This window comes from Artemia franciscana, chromosome 10, assembly GCF_032884065.1.
Source record: "Artemia franciscana chromosome 10, ASM3288406v1, whole genome shotgun sequence".
Classification (NCBI taxonomy): domain Eukaryota; kingdom Metazoa; phylum Arthropoda; class Branchiopoda; order Anostraca; family Artemiidae; genus Artemia; species Artemia franciscana.
In genome coordinates this window covers 33,439,731-33,459,576 of record NC_088872.1, presented here as the reverse complement: position 1 = coordinate 33,459,576, position 19,846 = coordinate 33,439,731, and the positions used below count along the sequence as shown (strand labels likewise).

The 19,846-nt window shown below is 35.8% G+C and overlaps 1 protein-coding gene across 4 annotated transcripts in view; it reads left to right on the top strand.

The window, feature by feature from the left end:
* Window positions 1-19,846, top strand: part of LOC136032096 (uncharacterized) — a 438,713-nt gene that overhangs the window by 129,390 nt on the left and 289,477 nt on the right. For all 4 annotated transcript variants that reach the window (XM_065712239.1, XM_065712241.1, XM_065712240.1 and 1 more), the window contains exon 7: window positions 11,076-11,184. In XM_065712239.1, the coding sequence (XP_065568311.1) occupies window positions 11,076-11,184 (109 nt within the window). The remainder of the gene's footprint in view (window positions 1-11,075; window positions 11,185-19,846) is intronic.

The following is a 19,846-nucleotide window of genomic DNA, read 5'->3' as shown; positions in this document are numbered from 1 at the left end:
AGGAGTTGGGAGGGAGAAACATAAAAATTGGAAAACACTTAGAGTGGAGGGATCGGGATGAAACTTAGTGGAAAAAAACACGAGTCCTAGATACATGATTGACATAACCAGAACGGATCCGCTCTCTTTGGGGTAGTTGAGGGGGGGGGGTTAATTCTGTAAAATTAGAAAAAATGAGGTGTTTTTAACTTACGAACGGTTGATTGGATCTCCATGAAATTTGATTTTTAGAAGGATATCGTGTCTCCAAGCTCTTATTTTAAATCCTGACCGGATCTGGTGACATTTGGGGAAGTTTGGGGTGGGGAAACCTAAAAGGATGGGAAACGCTTAGATTGGAGGGATTGGGATGAAACTTGGTTGGAAAAATAAGCAGAAGTCTTGCATACGTGATTTACATAATTGGAACGGATCCGCTCGATTGCGGGGGGGGGGGGGGTAATTCTGAAAAATAAGAAAAATGACGTATTTTTAACTTACGAAGGAGTGATCGGATCTTCATGAAACTTCATATTTAGAAGGACCTCGTAACTCCGATATCTTATTTTAAATCTCAACCGGATCAAGCGTAATTGGGGGGGGGGGGCAGTTGGGGGGACCGGAAATCTTAGAAAATACTTAAAGCGGTGAGATCAGGATGAAACTGGATGGGAAGAATAGAAACCTGTCTAAGATACGTGACTGACATAACTGGACCGGATCTGCTCTCTTTGGTGGAATTGGGGGGGGGGGGTAATATTGAAAATTCAGGTATTTGTAACTTACGAAAGGGTGACCAGATCTTAATGAAATTTGATATTTAGAAGGATCTTGTGCTTTAAAGCTCTAATTTCAAATTCCGACCAGATCCTGTGACATTCGGGGGAGTTGAAGGGGGGAACCGGAATTCTTGGAAAACATGAAAATTGGAGTATTTATATCTTACGAATAGATGATCGGATCGTAATGAAATTTGATTTTTAGAAGGAATTCATGTCTCAGAACTCTTATTTCAAATCCCGACCAGATCTTTTGACATTGTGGGGATTTGGAGGGGGAAATCTTGGAAAAACACTTGGAGTGTAGGAATCGGGATGAAGCTTGGTGGATAGAATAAACAAATGTCCTTGATACGTGATTGAAAGAATCGTACTGGATTCGCTCTCTTTGGGGGAGTTGGGGGGAGGGGTTCAGTGATTTGGCGAGTTCGGTGCTTCTGGACGTGTTAGGTCAATGAAAATTGGTAGGCGTGTCAGGGAGCTGCACAATTTGACTTGATAAAGTCGTTTTCCCAGATTCGACCATCTGGGGGGCAAAAGGGAGAGGAAAAATTAGAAAAAATTAGGTATTTATAACTTACGAGTGGGTGATCGGATCTTAATGAATTTTGATATTTAGAAGGACTTTGTGACTCAGAGCTCTTATTTTAAATCTTGACCGGCATTAAGCCTCTTATTTTCCTTTTTAAATCAATCTATTGATTCATAGAATTTTGTTAGAGCTCATACCATATGATCTCTTGGCTCTTAGCTCTTCTCCCCTCGTCACAAGTGCCATATGAGCTCTTAGCTCTTGTTTTTTAATTGAATGATCCCCCTCCAAGGCTTTTAAGACCACCTCTTCCATACAAAGTGAAAAAAAATAAACAAAAGATAATACATTGAATTCGTGTGGCCCTTTACTGCAGGCCGTGGTAGAGCATTGCCCCTGATAGGCTTAGTCCTGATGATTAAATTGTTTTTCAATGATTTTTATTTCCATATGTAAGTTTGTAGAGGATTTCTTTTGCCCTATATTTGCCCTGTTAAATTGGGTAGGTAAACCATGGCCTTGTAAATAAACCTTTTAGCGGTTAATCAAAGGCCATGGGCCTTTTCCGAAAATAGTTTAATAAAATCCATGGTATCTTAAATCCGTCAAGTGAGATTACAAAGAACCCAAATTAAATGCCTTAAATTAATTGTCTAAATTTTGCTGGGGGCAAATCGTATTCTTCTTATTTCTATTCTTTCTGTTACAATTAATTTTATAATCCTTTGCTTCTCCTATTGGCTGTCAAATGATTTCCGCCCGAAGAAGAAATAAAAGTAGGTCTGAAGGAACTAGGAAATGGTCCGAAATTTTAACGGCTGTAAAAACTAAGATGAAGAGATGAGCTTGATTTGTACCTTCCTGGGATCAACAGGTTCAAAAGGCTTTCTTAAAAGTCAAATAACAGAGCAAACCTCAATTTAATGCAAAGTTTAACAATTGACCTGTACAGAACATTAAAATCCATATCAAAGAAATGTGAGGGTAACTTTGAACAAAAGATACCCTGGAAAAACAAAATACTTACGGGAAACACTGAGCACTGCTGTCATCTTGAATTTATGAAATAAGGAAATAGTTTCACCTGAAAACCTAACCATTTGGCTGCTCAGCTATATAAATATGTCAAGCTATAAGTCCTAGTTTAGTCTATCTAAGTAAAGGAGGTTAAGTTTTTTTTTATCACTTTTTTACAATGTTGTTCAGTTCAAATTCTCTTGCAAATAGAAAGTAAGATTCCGTCTGACCCTAATTGCAAGAACTACCAATTGATTCAGATATCATCTATCAATAATTGAGTAACAAGTACGATCGAGTAATATGACTGCTTTGCAAAAGAGAGTCCTCATTGTTCGTTAGAACCATTTTTTTCAAAGTTACCCCTTTCTATGGCACGTAACAATTTCCGTTTGTTTTAAGTTTTAATGTTGCTTCTTACTTACAATTTCTGATCATTTTTTTTAAATAAGGTCGAGGGAACTAGCTCCTCCTCTATGCAAAATTCCCTATTCTTACGCAAAATCCCTCCATGGAGATTTTCTCCATGGATACTGGCCCCCTCCCACGCCTTTTTTTTTTTTACCAAAATTATCTGATAAAAATTTTGTGATAGCCATTTTGTTCAGTATAGTTGAAACATCCAATAATTATGTCTAGGCGTTAAATGACCCCCCACAGTCCGTGAAGAGAGGCCTGTTAGTTATGAAGTTCGCCAATGGGTTACGTATAGAACTTGTTATTGGGACGTATACACACATTTTTTGGAGAGTGGTGTTGATGGTTGTGCTTAGGGTGGATTCCTATATGGAGAATCTTCCTTGGGGAGGGATATTTAGAGGGGGGTGAATATTTCAGGGGAAATTACACACTGAGGGGATTTGACAGAACTACTATTTGAAATTCTTTTTAATTCTCTTGCATTCTCTTTGCCAAATTTATCATGTGGAGGTGTTCCAGGGGAATTATCCAGAAGCTTTTTTCCGCGTGTTTTGATTTCTGGGAAATAATTTCCACGGAAAGGGACATTTCTGGAGTTATCGAGAAACCGATTAGAGATTAAAGTCCTATTCAAATGAAAGAATGCTAAGGAGAATTTTTACGGCTGAATCGTCCAAAGCACTTTTACAGGGAGGGGGATTCTCAACGAGGATGGAACTGTCTGGAGGGATTTTGACGGGGGGTGTACTTTACGCTGGATTGAATTTCCACGGATGAGTTTTCCGTGAAGGGGAAGAGTATATCTCATAGAGGGTGAACCAGATTTACCGGCATTATTTGAAAAACGAACAGAAATAGTTATATATGTGAAGGGTTGCCCCTTCCACAATCCCTTGCTTTTTACGCTAAAGTTTGACTATATGTCCTAATTTTGTGAGTGCATCTACTGAATCACGGGGGCCGTTTAATTAGAATAGGAAGCTTTTTTAAAAGTGTTAACAGCTTTAGCGTAAAGAGCAAGGTATTGAGGAGGGGTAATCCTTCATATACGGAATAGATTTGTCAAAATTGATATGCAAATTTTGTTTAAATTTTTTATATACGGTTAGCCAAATTGGAGCCTCCGTTATTAAATAAAAATTAAATAAAAACACTTCTTTTTACTGAAAGTAAAGAGCAACATTAAAAATTAAAACGAACAGAAATTATTCTGTATATGAAAAGGTATGTCCCTCCTCAACGGCTCGCTCTTGCGCTAAAGTTTTTATTGTTTCAAAAAAGTTTTTATTGTTTTAAAAAGTAGAGCTGTGACAAAGAGTCAAACATTAGCGTATAGAGCGAGGCATTGGGGAGGGGACCATCCCTTTCATATACGGAGTAATTTCTGTTTGTTTTAAGATTTAATGTCGCTTCTTACTCTGAGTTAGAAAAGACTTTTTTTTTTTATTTAATTGCCTAAATGACCTAAGTTATCTGACGATTTTGCGTCGTAGTTTTGAATAGAAGCTCAATTGTTTAACTATATACTAAGCAGGTAAACTATAAACTATATAACTAAGCAGGGTTGCCCCCCCCCTTTATATGGATCATTTTGATGGACTTTGTCTTAAGGAGCACAGGAAAGGCAATGGGAGACCATGGAAACAAATCGAGAGGAAAATCTCTCCTGTACTTAGATTATGTTGATGATTTAAGCATCCTAGATGAAAGTTTGAGCAAATAAAAGAACTTTTAGAGGTTTTGCGAGTTCAGGGTGCTAGAATAGGTTGGGAAATTAATGTTAAGAAGACTAATTCACTAATGCTAAGAATAAGTGAAAAAAAAAAGATGACTTAAGGTAACAAAAAGATTGATCAGGGGGGCAGCTTCAGTTACCTTGGTAGTATTATTAGTAAAGACTGTGGGAGCAGCGAATATGTTAAAAGTAGAATACCCTAAGGCTCAGGGTGTATTTTCACAATTAAAAAAAGTTTGGAAGAATTGGAAAATAAGTCTGCAAACCAAGATTAGAATACTGGAAGGTACAGTGATGACAGTGCTCAAATATGGCTCTGAAGCATGGATGCTCCGAAAAGCTGATGAAGATTTACTAGATGTTTTCCAGAGAAATTGCCTACAGATTGTTCTGGGTACCCGGCTGACTGACCGTATTTCAAACAGTATGCTGTGCGAAAGGCTGAAGAAAGGTTGAGAGGGCTAGGCCATGTTCTGCAGATTTTTTTTTGTTTTTAATGAAAGTGAAGACTGACATTGGAACTGAAATCGAAAAGTAATTACTCTGTGTATGAGATGGGCCTCTCCCTCCTCAACATGGACTCTTTACGCTAAATTTACTAAACTAAAAGCATTAACGTAGTGAATGGGTAAGGGTTTTATTTAATTATGGCCTTTTACAACATTAGAAATGATCATTTTATTTTTTGAAGCAAATAAGCAATAACAAGCTCTTCCATTGTTGTGATATTGTGAAATCTGCCTTTTATCCCTCTCCAACTGCCTTGTCTTTGAACAGTGACTCTTAAATAGTTTGGGGCAAAAGTCAAACCTCAATGCCAAGAGCTGGATCTGAGGGGAAGGAAGTCCCACTCATTGCTATAATATGTTCTGTTAGTTTTAGGTTTTAATGTCGCTCTTTACTTTCATTTTGTCATCTGTTTCTTTGTTATTTTTGTTCTATCTGTTTTTAATACCATACCTACGGTTACCATAGGACTTCAAGAAGGAAAACTCGTTTAGTGTATTTTTTTTCAAAATAATTATAATTTTCCAGAACAATTTATCTTCCCCGTAATAAGAGGGAAGCTTTTGCACTTTCAGTACCCATACTATACATCTCATTGTGTAATTTTCAACAAGATTACACCCTAATTGGGGGGGGGGTTAATTACATTTTAGATTATAGAAATTTTCATATGCTAATTGCTTTTGAAGAATAACTAACACCAATAAATTTGTCTAAATTTGTAATCAGAATGAATGTAATCATAATGGTTTCTGCATCCTCTCGAACCTGAAAGAGACTTTCATTTCGTCTTCCAACTCCCGTTTTCTACATTAAAGCTCAATAATTGTATAGCAATACATCTAGAATTACGACTAACCTTGAAAAACTGCTCCCCTTCAAGCATTTCTGAGGGAAGAGTAATTAAAAATGACCTTCATAGTAATCTTTTACACTGTTTTCAATAGTAGCTCTCCAAACCAATCTTTTTTTGTGTGGATGTTCTCCAAGTCAAACCTTTTTTTTTGCGAGCATATGAATTGTGCCTTTGTGTTATAGTTGAAATATTTCTGCAATTAGAAGGACCGATAACCTTATATCTCCTAGATTACAAGCTTAGTCCAAGAATATTCTTCGGTGGGAAAGAAGATTTGACATTCAACTATGCCCGCTTTCCAATCCGTGCATCTATGTTTATCTGAAGGTCCATTGGAAGTTAGAAAATTTGGGCATAAGAATACACTTATGAGATTTCAGCGCCCTCCCTCTCCACAGAGATAGATCTGCTAACGCCCCTCCATAATAGCTGATTCGTAGTTATGTACCATTGAGCATAACTTCATAAAGTCTCTAATGGATCAGCTTGGTTAGATGAAGCTTTAAAATAATTATTTATAAGTATTAAGGGTTTGTTTTGTGTGGAGGGCGTGCGTATTTAGGAACGAGTACTCCACCGTGCGTTATTATCACATCTGAAATTGGAAAGTTCATTAAGTTGTTTTTAGATAATTCTAAATCGATAGTATGTCTCAGAATTTTCACGTGATATCACTTTGGCCCTTTTTAGGACCAAATCGTTGTCTTTTGCCGTACAATTTCAGAAAATGCCACTTTGCCATTTAGAAACGGCACTGGAAGTTTTATTTTCAATTCTATTGAGCCCTATTCCGATATTCTCTGACCATTAGCTCGATAAAATTAACCGTATAGATAAAAAAAAAACTCCAATAAACTTCTCGGAAAAATACGCCAATTCTGTATTTCGTAGGTAGGACCTTGATAACTCTGCAAATGGTTTTTCCTGATATACTGGATTTATTCGTGAAATTTTCATCCAGATGAAAGTTTTTGATATCTAGAGTTATCATAAAAAGCCAGTTCAATTGAAATATTCATTGCTATCAAAAATCCGTATTTTAGATTTTTGGTTACTATTAACACGAGCCATTTCTTACGTATAGTTCGTTACCACGAAGCAGTGTTCTCGCTTCCTCCCTGTGAGTCATACATATAAAAACAACAAAATGTCTCGTAGAAAACCTTTAGACGACTCTTCAGACTGAGTGAAAAATTTCGGTATGTCTAATGGGAAATCATTAGCGAAAAATCAGTGGAAATCGATTGCAAAAACGCTGCGAAATAATTTGCAGCATGTTTATCTGTCGACTCTTGCTACAAGTATTTCCTTTTGACACCCATCATGGGATCGACAAAAAAGACGAAGTTCGAATTTCGGAAAGTGAGAGGTCTAATGTCATGGAATGAAAGTATGGTAAAAGTATAAAGAACGAAGTAGAAAAGCTAAATATTGAAATCTTGAAACGCAGCTTCGACTAAAAACTCCTACAGCTTAAGTTTTAAGCTATGTTTGTTGTATTATGTTTCGACTCTCAAAATTTATGTTAAGGGAAACAGGAGCGGTGAATAAAATTGTGGCGAAGATTTCTGTCTTCTTTTTGTGGGTCGGACCTTTTCTGCACAATTACCAATTTTACCTCTGTCAGCTGTGATTCATTACTTCCAGGGGGATTATATAAAAATAAACTGCTGATCTAAGGTTTAGTTTTTAATCAGACTTTTACCTTCAGAGCTAGTAGCTGACATGTGCTGTCTTTAAGTTCAAATTCTTAAACAATTTGAACTCTTCCATCTGTCACAAGATCAAATCCCCAAAAAGAGAGCCACAGGCTACTAAGATAATCGGAACTTCAATGGTTAAGGACCAGCCACACGCAGCTGAAGTCTTCATATCTAAATGAGTGTTTTCGAGCAAAGGCATTATGGTTTATGCGGAAAATTTAAATTTTTGATAATATGTCTTTTCTCTTGGCTTGGTTTGTGAATTCATTGTGTTTTATAAAAGTCCTAACTATTTTCTCTTGTGCCTTGCGTTTACTTTTCTTACGTTATAATTATTGTAGTGTTTAATATTGATGATGCTGATGTCAAATCTGCCGTGATTATACAAATATGCGGAAATACCTAGAGCTTTTTTCTTTATTCAATTTGTGCAGGTTTCCGCACATCCCATAAGCGTAGATTTTTAGCTTCACGTGACCAGCTCTTTAGTTCAGAAAGGATAACAAACCCCTTTCAGAAATTCTTTCGACACAAATTTGAAAATGTCTAAAAAATTTTCTTAGTTTTATCGGATTTGGCATAGTTTCTTAGATTTTGTAAGGAGGTTTTTTTCCGTAGAAGGTACTAAAATTCCGCAGATCTACAGATAAGTCCGTAGAAGTGGAAATATTACTAGGAACAGTTCAATAAAAGATCGTATCTCCAGTCGGTGATACGGTGTTCTTGTTATCTATATCTAATCCATTTCTTGTTGACTGCGCAAATGAAAATTTACGTATGCATTGGTTTTCGATGACAATACGTGATAGTGGGCCGTGACCTCCCCAACAGCCCCCTCCATAAATACCTTGACCAACCCTTTATAGCAGAAAATCATGCATGTTGCACAATTCGAACACGAGTCATGCAAGGACTTTCCGCTCGAATGAACCGCACCACAACCAACTTTTTGTGGGAAAGGCTGGCATGTTGTGCCATGTTTGAACCGGAATCATGCAACGATTTTTATGCTGTATGATTGGCCACCATTACCGTCTATTATCATCGGTTGTTAACCATTGCAGCACCCCACTCCCCCCAGAAAAGCTTCTAAATAGATAAGGAGGCATTTTGCCCCTTTTGTGAACTGGTATCATAGTCCAACCTCACCCCTCCCCCATACCTTCAACTTTTGAAAAGAAAGGCAAGAATGTTGCACTTTGTGTGAACTGAAATCATTCAGTGATTTTCAGATTTTATGACTTGAGGGCCAAAGGGGACAAATAGCTTTTCCAGCAATGTCATCTATCACCACCCCCAGTGACCTTCTGAGGAAAGATAGACATATGCCTTGTTTGAATAGTAATCATGCCAGAATTTTCATCCCTACATTTTGAAACAGTAGCTTGTTCCGTAACCTTTCCAACCCCACTCTCGCCCCGAATAACTGGTACTTCAAACAGCCTAGTGCATGAAGCCGCACATGGTTTTCTGTGAAAAGACTCATTTAAAAATTTTCATCTTACTTCGAAGATTTTTTTTTTTTTTTTTTTTTTTTTTTTTTTTTTTTTTTTTTTTTTTTTTTTTAATTATGTAAAGATGAAGGGTAAAGGTTGAACAAACTTATAATGCTTAACAATTAAATCCTGGGGTGTTCATGAAGTAAAAATTCTTTTGTGCTTCCTAATAATCTTGGTAATGTATTCTTTATGATCGTTTTGAAGGATGTGGTATCGTAAAGGTATTTGAATAGTAATAAAATATTTCTCGATCACACCACGTTTTCATTTTTAGTCTTAGAAATACCTATTTTTCGGGATTAAAAGAAAAAATTTTTTTTACCTTTTGGCTCTTTTTAGATAAAAAGTGTGTTTCAAAAACAATTTTTTTTTATATTTTTATTTGAGATCTCTAAAGATTTTTGTTAAACTCAAGGTTTAAAGGAGAATAGTAAAAAAAAACTTTCAAATACCTAGGCATTAACCGAAATGAATGTGATGCCAGAATGAATCTGTTTATTATTAATTAAAAAAACGACTTTTTTCAGTTTAAAGTAAGGAATGACTTTCAAACGTAAAAATAATAGAAATTGTTCCCTGCGTTAAGGGGCAACCAGTTGCTCAACCCTCGCTCTTTACGATAAAGTCCTAAAGTCTTTCTTACAAAATTGTGACAAAAAGTGAACTTAATAGAGCAAGGGTTAAGTTTGACTTTTTGTCCCATTCTTTAAAAATAACTCCTGAAACACAATGATAAGAAGCTTTTTTGAAAGTTCAAAAATACTTACCGTGAAGAGTGACGAATTAAAGCGAAGGCACTCTCTCTCATATACAGAATACTTTCTGTTTGTATTAAGTTTTAGTGTTGCTCCTTACTTTCGGTAAAAAAAAAATGTTTGTTTTTGTTTAATTTTCGAACTTTTTTTCAAATGATGCCAGCATCCCCTCTCTGTTCCGTGTAAAATATCCCCTGAAAAATTCTCTCTGGTATCTTTCCTTCATGGAAAATCCCCCCGCGGTTCTCTGGTTCTCTGATGTGCCGAATCGGAGGGGGTGGTTTTCATAACGTTTGTTTGATATTTGGGTGGTTTATTCCCCCCTTTCAAAAATCAGGCAAATTTTCTCAGGGTCGTAGCTCTTGATGGGTAATATTAGACTTAACGGATTTTATGTTTTTGAAAAGCCAATTATTGTGATGACCAATTGTTATCAAAATTACGTTTTTTGGAGTTTTGGCTACTATTCGGCTGAGTCGCTACCTGCTTACAGTTCGTATCACGAACTGTTTTATATAGCGTTGCCGGAGAGTAATAATATTTATTGTGTTACAAATTACTCAAAACTAAGAATCTTGGGAAAGTTAATCCAATTTGACAAAAAAGGCATTTAGCAAGTTAATGTCATACTGCAATTAATGCAAATGGGTATTTTTTGTTTGTTAAATTATATACAGTTAAGTCCTTCAGGGGTTTAGTATTTTATTATTATTTCTATTAGTGAGTGTTTTTTAGCTTTTAGAAGCTTGTTTTTAATTATCTATGTCTTATTTTCTTTTATAGACTTGACGTAAACTTTAAGAATTCTTAAATCAGTTATTGTCCGGGTATGTCTATTATTATGTTACTTGGGATTGAGACATTTTCTTTCTAAATCGAGTCAGTTTATTGCGATTTATAGCGAATATTGTCCGAATCTGATTGCTGATTGTTTTTACTTTTGTCTTTCTTCTTCCTTGTTTATGTTTTTTGAAATTTTGCTTATCGTTTGAACGGTAAGCAAGATTTTTTCTTTTCTGGTTGATGGATTTTTCAATTTTTGTAGCAATTTTTTTTTCGAATAAATCTAATGATTTTTCTGGTTGATTAACCTCTTTATTGATGATGAGTACTTGCTCATCTAAAGTTTCAACCTTATTTTACTGTATTAAAAACGTTTTTCAATCTTCTAAATCGATTCAAGAAAAATATGCTTTGTATATTGTCCTCGCTGAATCCATAACGTTTCCAGTTCGTACTGAACTGCTGGTTTTTTGTTCATAGTTGTTTTTTTTTCCTTGACTAGATTTTCAGATGTTGCCCTGATAAAAAAAAATGCTCGAATTGGTGCCCAGATTGCCGTCGAACTTTCCAAGAGGAAAGGAAACAAAGAGCGAATAGTGGAAGACCCAATTTTTGTAAGGTAAAAGCTTAGCAATGTATTTTCAGATAATTTTTCATGCCAAATTTTGCCTTCTCCTCTTGTGTGCTTATGTTGTGGGATCTTTCATGGGCTTATTCGTTTTTATAATTGGTTCTTTTATATATCATTTTTTTTTATTCCAATACACAATACATACATATTTTTATAATTGTTGTTGTTGTCTCAATTTAAGATGACGAATTAGACGAAGGGATTTTCTTTTTTTGAAAAGCCCCTTGTACCTATCTTTTTGTAAAAAAAAATTGCCAATATTTATTAAAAACTTGTCATTTTTATTTATCACTACACAAATGAATGAAGTCAAAAGAAAAAGGAAATTTGGCTCAAAATGGGGAGAGGAGGAAAGAAGAAAATCCACGTAATTCTTGTAGTACAAAAATAATTGACGGGTTGCTTTTTTCAATATGACACTTGAGAAAAGCAAATTAACCGTAATATTATTCATAGTCTTTATTCCAAATATATAAAATTCATATGCAGGGAGCTTTATCTTAGTAAGCCTATTACCTGAGGAGTATAGAAGAAAGACCTCGCTCCAACAGTACCAGAGAAAGTTGGGATATTTCACGCTTCATTTTACTTAGCTGAGAACTAACTGCTGACTCGCGGGGATGCTCAATCTGTCCACATCGTGAATCAAGCAGGTGATGTCCACTTTTATTATCTTTTTGTTACTCATCTTGTTATTCGATTGTCAAAAAGAAGATATACGTATTTCAACGAAAAAAGCGATCTAAAATCGTGTTCTGTATGAAAATAAGTAAAAATAAAAAAAGGCAACAATATATTTACAGTCCGTCATTGATGAATGCCGGTAAGGATTGATCCCTCCATTACTGTTCCACATGCCTTGATGAAATTCTCCATTTTTGCGTTCACATATCCGATTCTTCCTCCGTAAATCCATGTAATTCTACATTTTTGGTTCTTGGTAGAATAAAATCTTAGAGGGCCATTTTATATGTTCGAAACACTTATCATTACAGACTACTTATCTTTATTCGAATTGTTTCTCTTTTCATCACCTGCTTGTTGGCCCTGGACAATTTTCCATGGCTGTGGACTTGTTTACGGATGAAGGACATATCTTGACCGCAAAAAAAGATGTAAGTTCATAATATACTTGGCTTATGCTCAACTAAAACCAGGCTGCTATTCGCTACCATATTTGATTGAAGCTTTATAAGCCTTTCTATGTTATACAGATTACAATAATCAAGCTATTTTCTAGCTGAAGTTCAGTATGTGCAGTAAAAATCATAATTGCGTCTGTTTATTATGTTTGATTAGTCTGCCAGTACCTCATAAGACTGCTCACAAAATACTTTGAAATCCTGTCCCTCCTACAGAGCATACTTCGAACTTCCCACCCGGCTTGGTTGGGATCTGACATCTCTCTTTGGCGGATGTACTAAAGATTAAAACTTAAGAACTCGTATCTCTATCCCCCAGTGAGATGGAATTGGTGTAGGACTGTGGATAAGCTTAAATAGGTCAGTGATTGTTACTCGGCGCTCAATTTGGCTGAGAGCCAATGACTACGGTTGCAAACAAAGTGATGACTATAATATAGGAAACCCTCTCCCTCTACAGGAATTAAATTTGTCTAGGACCTGTGAAAGGCACTACTAAGACATTAACTGTTACCTCTCTTCAAGTTTATCGAAAATCTAACTGTAAGATGTATGATAAATGTCCTGGTGAAATAAATGCTAAATGAAATAGAAGAAGAGTGTGAAAATTAGCTATGCCTTTTCACCGCTTTTCCTTTCTTAATGGGACAATGGGTTCTGGTCGATGCCCTGATTGGAAGAATATAAATGTCCCCCTTCCTCTCAATAGAGTTTGTTCGTTTTCAAGTTTTAGGCTTTGGTTATTTTATTTAGGTTATTTCATTTTTCAAAAGACAATCATAAATTGGGTCAATATTTAAATTCCCCGTGTGTCTGTTTATTGAAAGATTAGCAAACACATGTTTTTATAGTCTCTATAGCCTCCCTAATAAAATTGAGCCTCCCGTGTCTCTATTTATTGAAAGATTAGCAAACATATGTTTTTATTAGGGAGGCTATATGAATTAAAAATCATATGTTTGCTAATCTCTCAATAAATAGAGACACGGGGAATTTAAATATTGACCCAATTTATGATTTTCTTAAGGGAATTAAAACTTTACATAATCACCAGACAGGATTTCCTACTCGACCAAAAAGAGTTGCTTCAATATTAGCTAACAAAGGGATTATTTTCCTCTCTAATAGCTTCTTTTTTCTGCGTGGATCAATAGGGACAATTGTGTTTATCATTATTGGTGGTGGTTTTATTTGTTTTTAGTTTAGTGTGTTTTTTTTTTCCTTTTAATCTTGAGCTGAGGACGCCTAGTTTAGATACAGGCGAAATATCGGCGTTATTTTAGTCTTTTCTCTCTACTGGCCGCAATGTTGTATGAGTTTTTTTTTTGTTGAGTCTTATCTCTCTCTGTTGTTTACTAAGTAACTTGCTTCCTACGGAAACCAGGCTAATGCCTCTACAATCACCAAACTCAGTCGTGTCACCTTTGTTATTCAGGGGTTTAATTTAAGGTTTTCCTATAATCGCTAGGTATTTCCCATTTTTCAAAAATCATATTCATAATCTACTATGATCTGTCATTTCCCATACTATGAGCACTGGGCGCCTTATTATTTTTTAATCGTTTTAGTAGTAGCTAATTCTTCCTCACAAAATAAATCTTCCTTCACGTCCAAGGTGTCACAAGCTTCGTCATTATCTTCAATATGTTTTCCTGTAACTTTATCCCGATTTAGCACATTTTAATAATCCTCTGCTCACCTATCTTTAACTTTTTCCTTGTCACTAATAGTGGCCCTGTTTCTGTCTTTTACCTGGGAGAAGTCCAGATTGGTCTCTCAATTTATGAACATGTACAGTATTTTGATATTATGCCATCTAGCTGCATCTTCCGGATCCTTAGCGATTTTATCCATGACCTCCATCTCACACATCCTTAGTATATATTTTAATGCTTTCTCCACTGTCTTTACATTCCTCTTATTTTCATGTGATCTATTGTATCAGATAATTCCTGTATAAGTCCCTTCTCCTTTCTATTAAACATAAAGTATTTTTACTAATATTCCTAGCTGCATTCTTAATTTTCTTCCCTGCGACACCATCAGCAACTTCACAAATTATTTTCCTAAAACTGCTCCATCCATCTTCTATATTGTCAAATTTTAATCCCATGGTCATTGCCTTTAAATTTGTGGAGACTCTTCTCCTATTTTCTGATTTTTCATTAAACTTTCGTTTAATAGTTGTCGTTCCCGTTCATTCAATATTCTAATAGTTGCCATGACGTTCGTTCAACTTCGTGGCTTCCAGAAAGTAAATTTTTTTATGTTTTGAAGGACCCTTTCAGCAACTTCACAAATTGTTCTCCTATAATTATTCCATCCATCTTCCACATTGTCCAATTTTAACCTCTCCTGTTTAGTATTGAACTTTTCCTGGAAAGTTTCTCTCAAATTCTCATTGTGAAGTCTACCAACATCATGGCTTCACGGAAAGTATTTAACTTTCTTATGTTTTGAAGGACCCTTTCAGCAACTTCACAAATTGTTCTCCTATAATTATTCCATCCATCTTCCACATTGTCCAATTTTAGCCTCTCCTGTTTAGCATTCAACTTTCCTGGAAAGTTTCTCTCAAATTCTCTTTCTGGAGTCTACCAACGTTATGGCTTCCCGGAAAATAGTTACCCTTCCGAAATTTCAGCTTTAAATTAGCCATAGACGCTACTAGATGGTCATCTTTTCTTTTAACTTCGGTAACAGCACTCCTATAGGCTATATCCTAGTACCTTGTATTGATCCTGTCAGTCTTCGGCTTACAATAACATAATCAATAAGGTTAGCTGTCTTACCGTCGGGTGCATACCATTTTAACTTATGGGCCTTTGTGAAATTTATCACTGTCTATTAAAAGCATTTTATCCCAACTTGAACTTTTAGTCATCGTCATGGAAAGGCAGTGTGGTCTTCAAAATTATCTGGGCTATTTTATAACCAAATACTGTATTGGTTATAATTAGATTGTTATACCTATAATATCGCAGCAGTCTATAGCTATTACTATTTTCTTTTCCCATATCAAATTTACCTAGGTTAAGATACCATCTATCCCTATTTCTACTTGTCCATTTGTTCCTGTAACTGTTAGCAAAATTTATCAGAGTCGCTACTACCTCCGTCAGTTGGGTCTGCAGGGGCATATACTACTATGACTGATATCCTGCACTTTTTAGTCGTAAAATGAGTGATTAGTATTCTATTATTAATTCAGTCCCAACCTTAACCTCCTTCCTGCCTGATGAATTAAAAAATAAAAATTTTAGGATAACAATTTGTGAAGTTGCTGAAAGGGTCCTTCAAAACATAAGAAAGTTTAATACTTTCCGTGGAGCCATGACGTTGGTAGACTTAACAATGAGAATTTGAGAGAAACGTTCCAGGAAAAGTTGAATACTAAACAGGAGAGGCTAAAATTGGACAATGTGGAAAATGGATGGAATAATTATAGGAGAACAATTTGTGAAATTGCTGAAAGGGTCTTTCAAAACATACAAAATTTTTTACTTTCTGGAAGCCATAAAGTTGAACGAACGTCATGGCAACTATTAGAATATTGAACGAACGGGAACGACAACTATTAAACGAAAGTTTAATGAAAAATCAGAAAATAGGAGAAGAGTCTCCACAAATTTAAAGGCAATGACCATGGGATTAAAATTTGACAATATAGAAGATGGATGGAGCAGTTTTAGGAAAATAATTTGTGAAGTTGCTGATGGTGTCGCAGGGAAGAAAGTTAAGAATGCAGCTAGGAATATTAGTAAAAATACTTTATGTTTAATAGAAAGGAGGAGGGACTTGTACAGTAATTATCTGATGCAATAGATCACATGAAAATAAGAGGAATGTAAAGACAGTGGAGAAAGCATTAAAATATATACTAAGGATGTGTGAGATGGAGGTCATGGATAAAATTGCTAAGGATCCGGAAGATGCAGCTAGATGGCATAATATCAAAATACTGTACATGTTAATAGATTGAGAGACCAATCTGGATTTCTCCCAGGTAAAAGACAAAAACAGGGTCACTATTAGTGACAAGGAAAAAGTTAAAGATAGGTGAGCAGAGGTTTTTTAAAATGTGCTAAATCGGGATAAAATTACAGGAAAGCATATTGAAGATAATGAAGAAGCTTGTGACACCTTGGACGTGAAGGAAGATTTATTTTGTGAGGAAGAATTAGCTACTGCTAAAACGATTAAAAAATAATAAGACGCCCAGTGCTCATAGTATGGGAAATGACAGATCATAGTAGATTATGAACATGATTTTTGAAAAATGGGAAATACCTAGCGATTATAGGAAAAACTTAAATTAAACCCCTGCATAACAAAGGTGACACAACTGAGTGTGGTGATTGTACGGTGAAAAGTTGAATACTAAACAGGAGAGGCTAAAATTGGACAATGTGGAAGATGGAGGGAATAATTATAGGAGAAAAATTTGTGAAGTTGCTGAAAGGGTCCTGAAATGGATGGAACAATTTTAGGAAAATGCTTAATTTTCTGTTTCTTATCCCTGGTAAAAGAGTTCCTGAAACTCCTATTAAGTCCAGTTCAAAGCGTCTGAATTCGTCGGTCAAAATTTCGATGCCGTAGTTGTTTTTTAACGTCGTGAAATTCCAAGTTGTAATTTCCATGTTCTTTGAATAATTGAAATTACTTTGGCCTCAGTAAAAGCATTGGTAACAGGATTAGTGCAGGACGGAGACCAACACATCTTCTCACGTTTACACCGAAGTGTTTAAGCCGGCTTAGAACCGGACAGCAAGAGGGCCCTGGGACCTCCAGTTGAATGGATACTTTGTGGAATCCTGGGTCCATCTTGGTCACAATTTGGTTTTCCTCACCTGCCGATGCTCTTCTATCAACAAGAGTCGAAATCCTGCACAGACAATCTCAAGCCTATTACCTCCGACTCATTATATATTCATGCCTACAAATATTTGCTACGATAGGGAGGCAACCCATAGTAGATAAATTAGCTGGGAAGCAGTTTTTCAACCCGAAAACGCCCGCTAAAACAGACTAATGTTTTCAAATTACTCCGTGACAGCTGTGATTATGATAACCGAACATTTTATTCTTAATGTTTAAGATTCCCTCCCTCAGCCAAAAAAATATCTCAAGGGATGAGTTTTACAGGGATGGTTATCATTCTCGAAGCATAGTTACAAGAAGATTCATTTCGAATTTAAAAATGAGTATGGTCGGTTGAAGTAGAAGCTCCCCCCCCCCTTACATTTAGGAGTATATCAATGCGGTGAAAATTTTGTAGTGACGAAATTTAAGTAAATTCAGTCGCTTGTCAGTATAAATCATAAATGTGAAAACGAATTTTTAGTTATAGTGTATGCATCGACAAAATCTACTACTTGTACCGATTGTGATTGTAGAAAGCACGTTAGGTATAAATCTTTTCATCACAAGATGTTCGCGTACGTAAATTTTTATAAATTTAAAAAATGTATTAAAGAACCATCAAAAGAGTTGTAATGTTCATGAAAAATTTTACGACGTAATTCAGTATATATGACAACCATGAACCTACAATCAATGGAAAAAAGTTTTTTCCAGAAAAGGATGTTCACGCATGGGTGTTTGTTTTGTTTTTCCCCAGGGTTCATTTAAAAAAATCAGTTGTCGTGTATTGTCGAAGAGGACTCGTTCGAACAAAAATAAGTGCCTTTTCGAGCAACAAAAGAGATCACGCCACGGAAAATACCGATTTTTGACATTTCTTCCCTGTAAACTGCGATGTTAACTCTAACAGTGCTGAAGGTTTACGGAACAAAACCTACGAGAACACTCGCCGCCATGCACCGGCACTGGGCACGTGGCTGGCTTCTATATATGAATTCTCATTGTAGCTTGTCCTCTAGCCGCAGAAGTTTTCCTCTTTATGTCATGACGGCAACACAGATTCGTTACGACCATCTGGGGAAAAATATGAATTCTTCCTTAAAGTTTTGACCCATTTAGATTGTTCTTGTGACCTGAAATGTCAATGATGTTTTATATATTATGATTATTAGTCGTTTAATTAATTTAAAAAAAAACTTTTAACAATAAGACGTTTCGTTGGTCCGGCTTCTACACTTCGTTATATGTTCTTCGTTCATTTTCAGGTGGTAGCAGAACTTTTGAGCTACGTTATCTTTTCACACGAGAAAATGCAACGTATAATTTTCCATGATTAAAAACTGAAGTACGGTAATAAGGTCGACGCCAACAAATTCGAAAGTTTGCCCTTGTGACTTATGCATAGTCATGACAAATTCGGGTAGAATTGGAAATTGATGTCGTTGAATAATACATCTAATTTGACATATACTAAAGTCCACCGTAACTCGGGATATGTGAACTTCTTTTTCTGATTTGAAATTCAGACGGATATAACATGTTTGAAATTCTTCCAAAGATTACTTTTTTTTTATTGATAAATCGAGTGTTTCACTGCGGTTGCTTCGGGGTTGAACTGGTTAACACTGTCGGAAATCATCTTCAACAGCTAAAAATTTCCCACCAAATGGCAAGTTTGAATTTGCAATGGACCGCAACAACTGATCCATCTTTTGTAAGCCATACTTGTGAAGCACGAGTGCTTCGTCAAGTACGAAAACATCTACTTGAGCTAATGCAAAACCTCTGCCTGAACCAGGTCTTATACAGGAAACAAAATCTGAGGAAAGTGGAACTTTCAAAGCCGAAGGTCTTGTGTGTTGTTAGTCCAAATGACAATAACATTGCTACTATTCCTGTATAAGCAATACATTGTACTTTGTAATTTTGTCCTTACAGAATGGGATATAAGGTCTTATAAGGAATTTTTGTTTATCGGTACCGCCTGGTCCATCTAGAAAAAAAAAATTCCCAACGTAATTAGGATTATTGACAGCATGTAAAATACTGTCAAAAATTTCAAGCTGTTTTCCTTGCAAAAACCGATACATACTATCTCCAGTAACAGCTGACTCACTAGAATTTTTAAATTCCAAGTGTTGGTCATTTTCTTTGGTCTCAATGTTGTCCATGCCTTCTTCGTTCTTGGATTGTTCCACCCAAGAACTAAAATTTCGACCTTCTATTGTCATCGCATTTAATTTAGATGCAGTTGTGCGATATACACGCTTAACTGCAAGATCTTCAGATAAATTAAGTCGTGTTGCATGCCAAATGAAATCCTTTACCAACTGATTTTTGAATCTTTTCCGAAAAGCTTTTGGATTTGCAGGATTACCAAAAACAAGAATCTGTGTCAAGAAGGTTCGCATTACAGAAGGCATTTTGGACAGTGCCGATTGTTCTAGGGCGTCGAACCACTGTTTATCGTTGAATTCAAGGCCATGAGCCATGCATTCTTTTTTGTATGTGGAATAAACAATGTGTTCAACTGTTCTAAAATCTTAAAAACCTGTTGCATTTTTCATTTGATACAAAAGTACTCGCAAATAGAAGCCCTCGGGATTAGCCACAAAATTTACGTTGTGAATTCGTCCAATGGCATG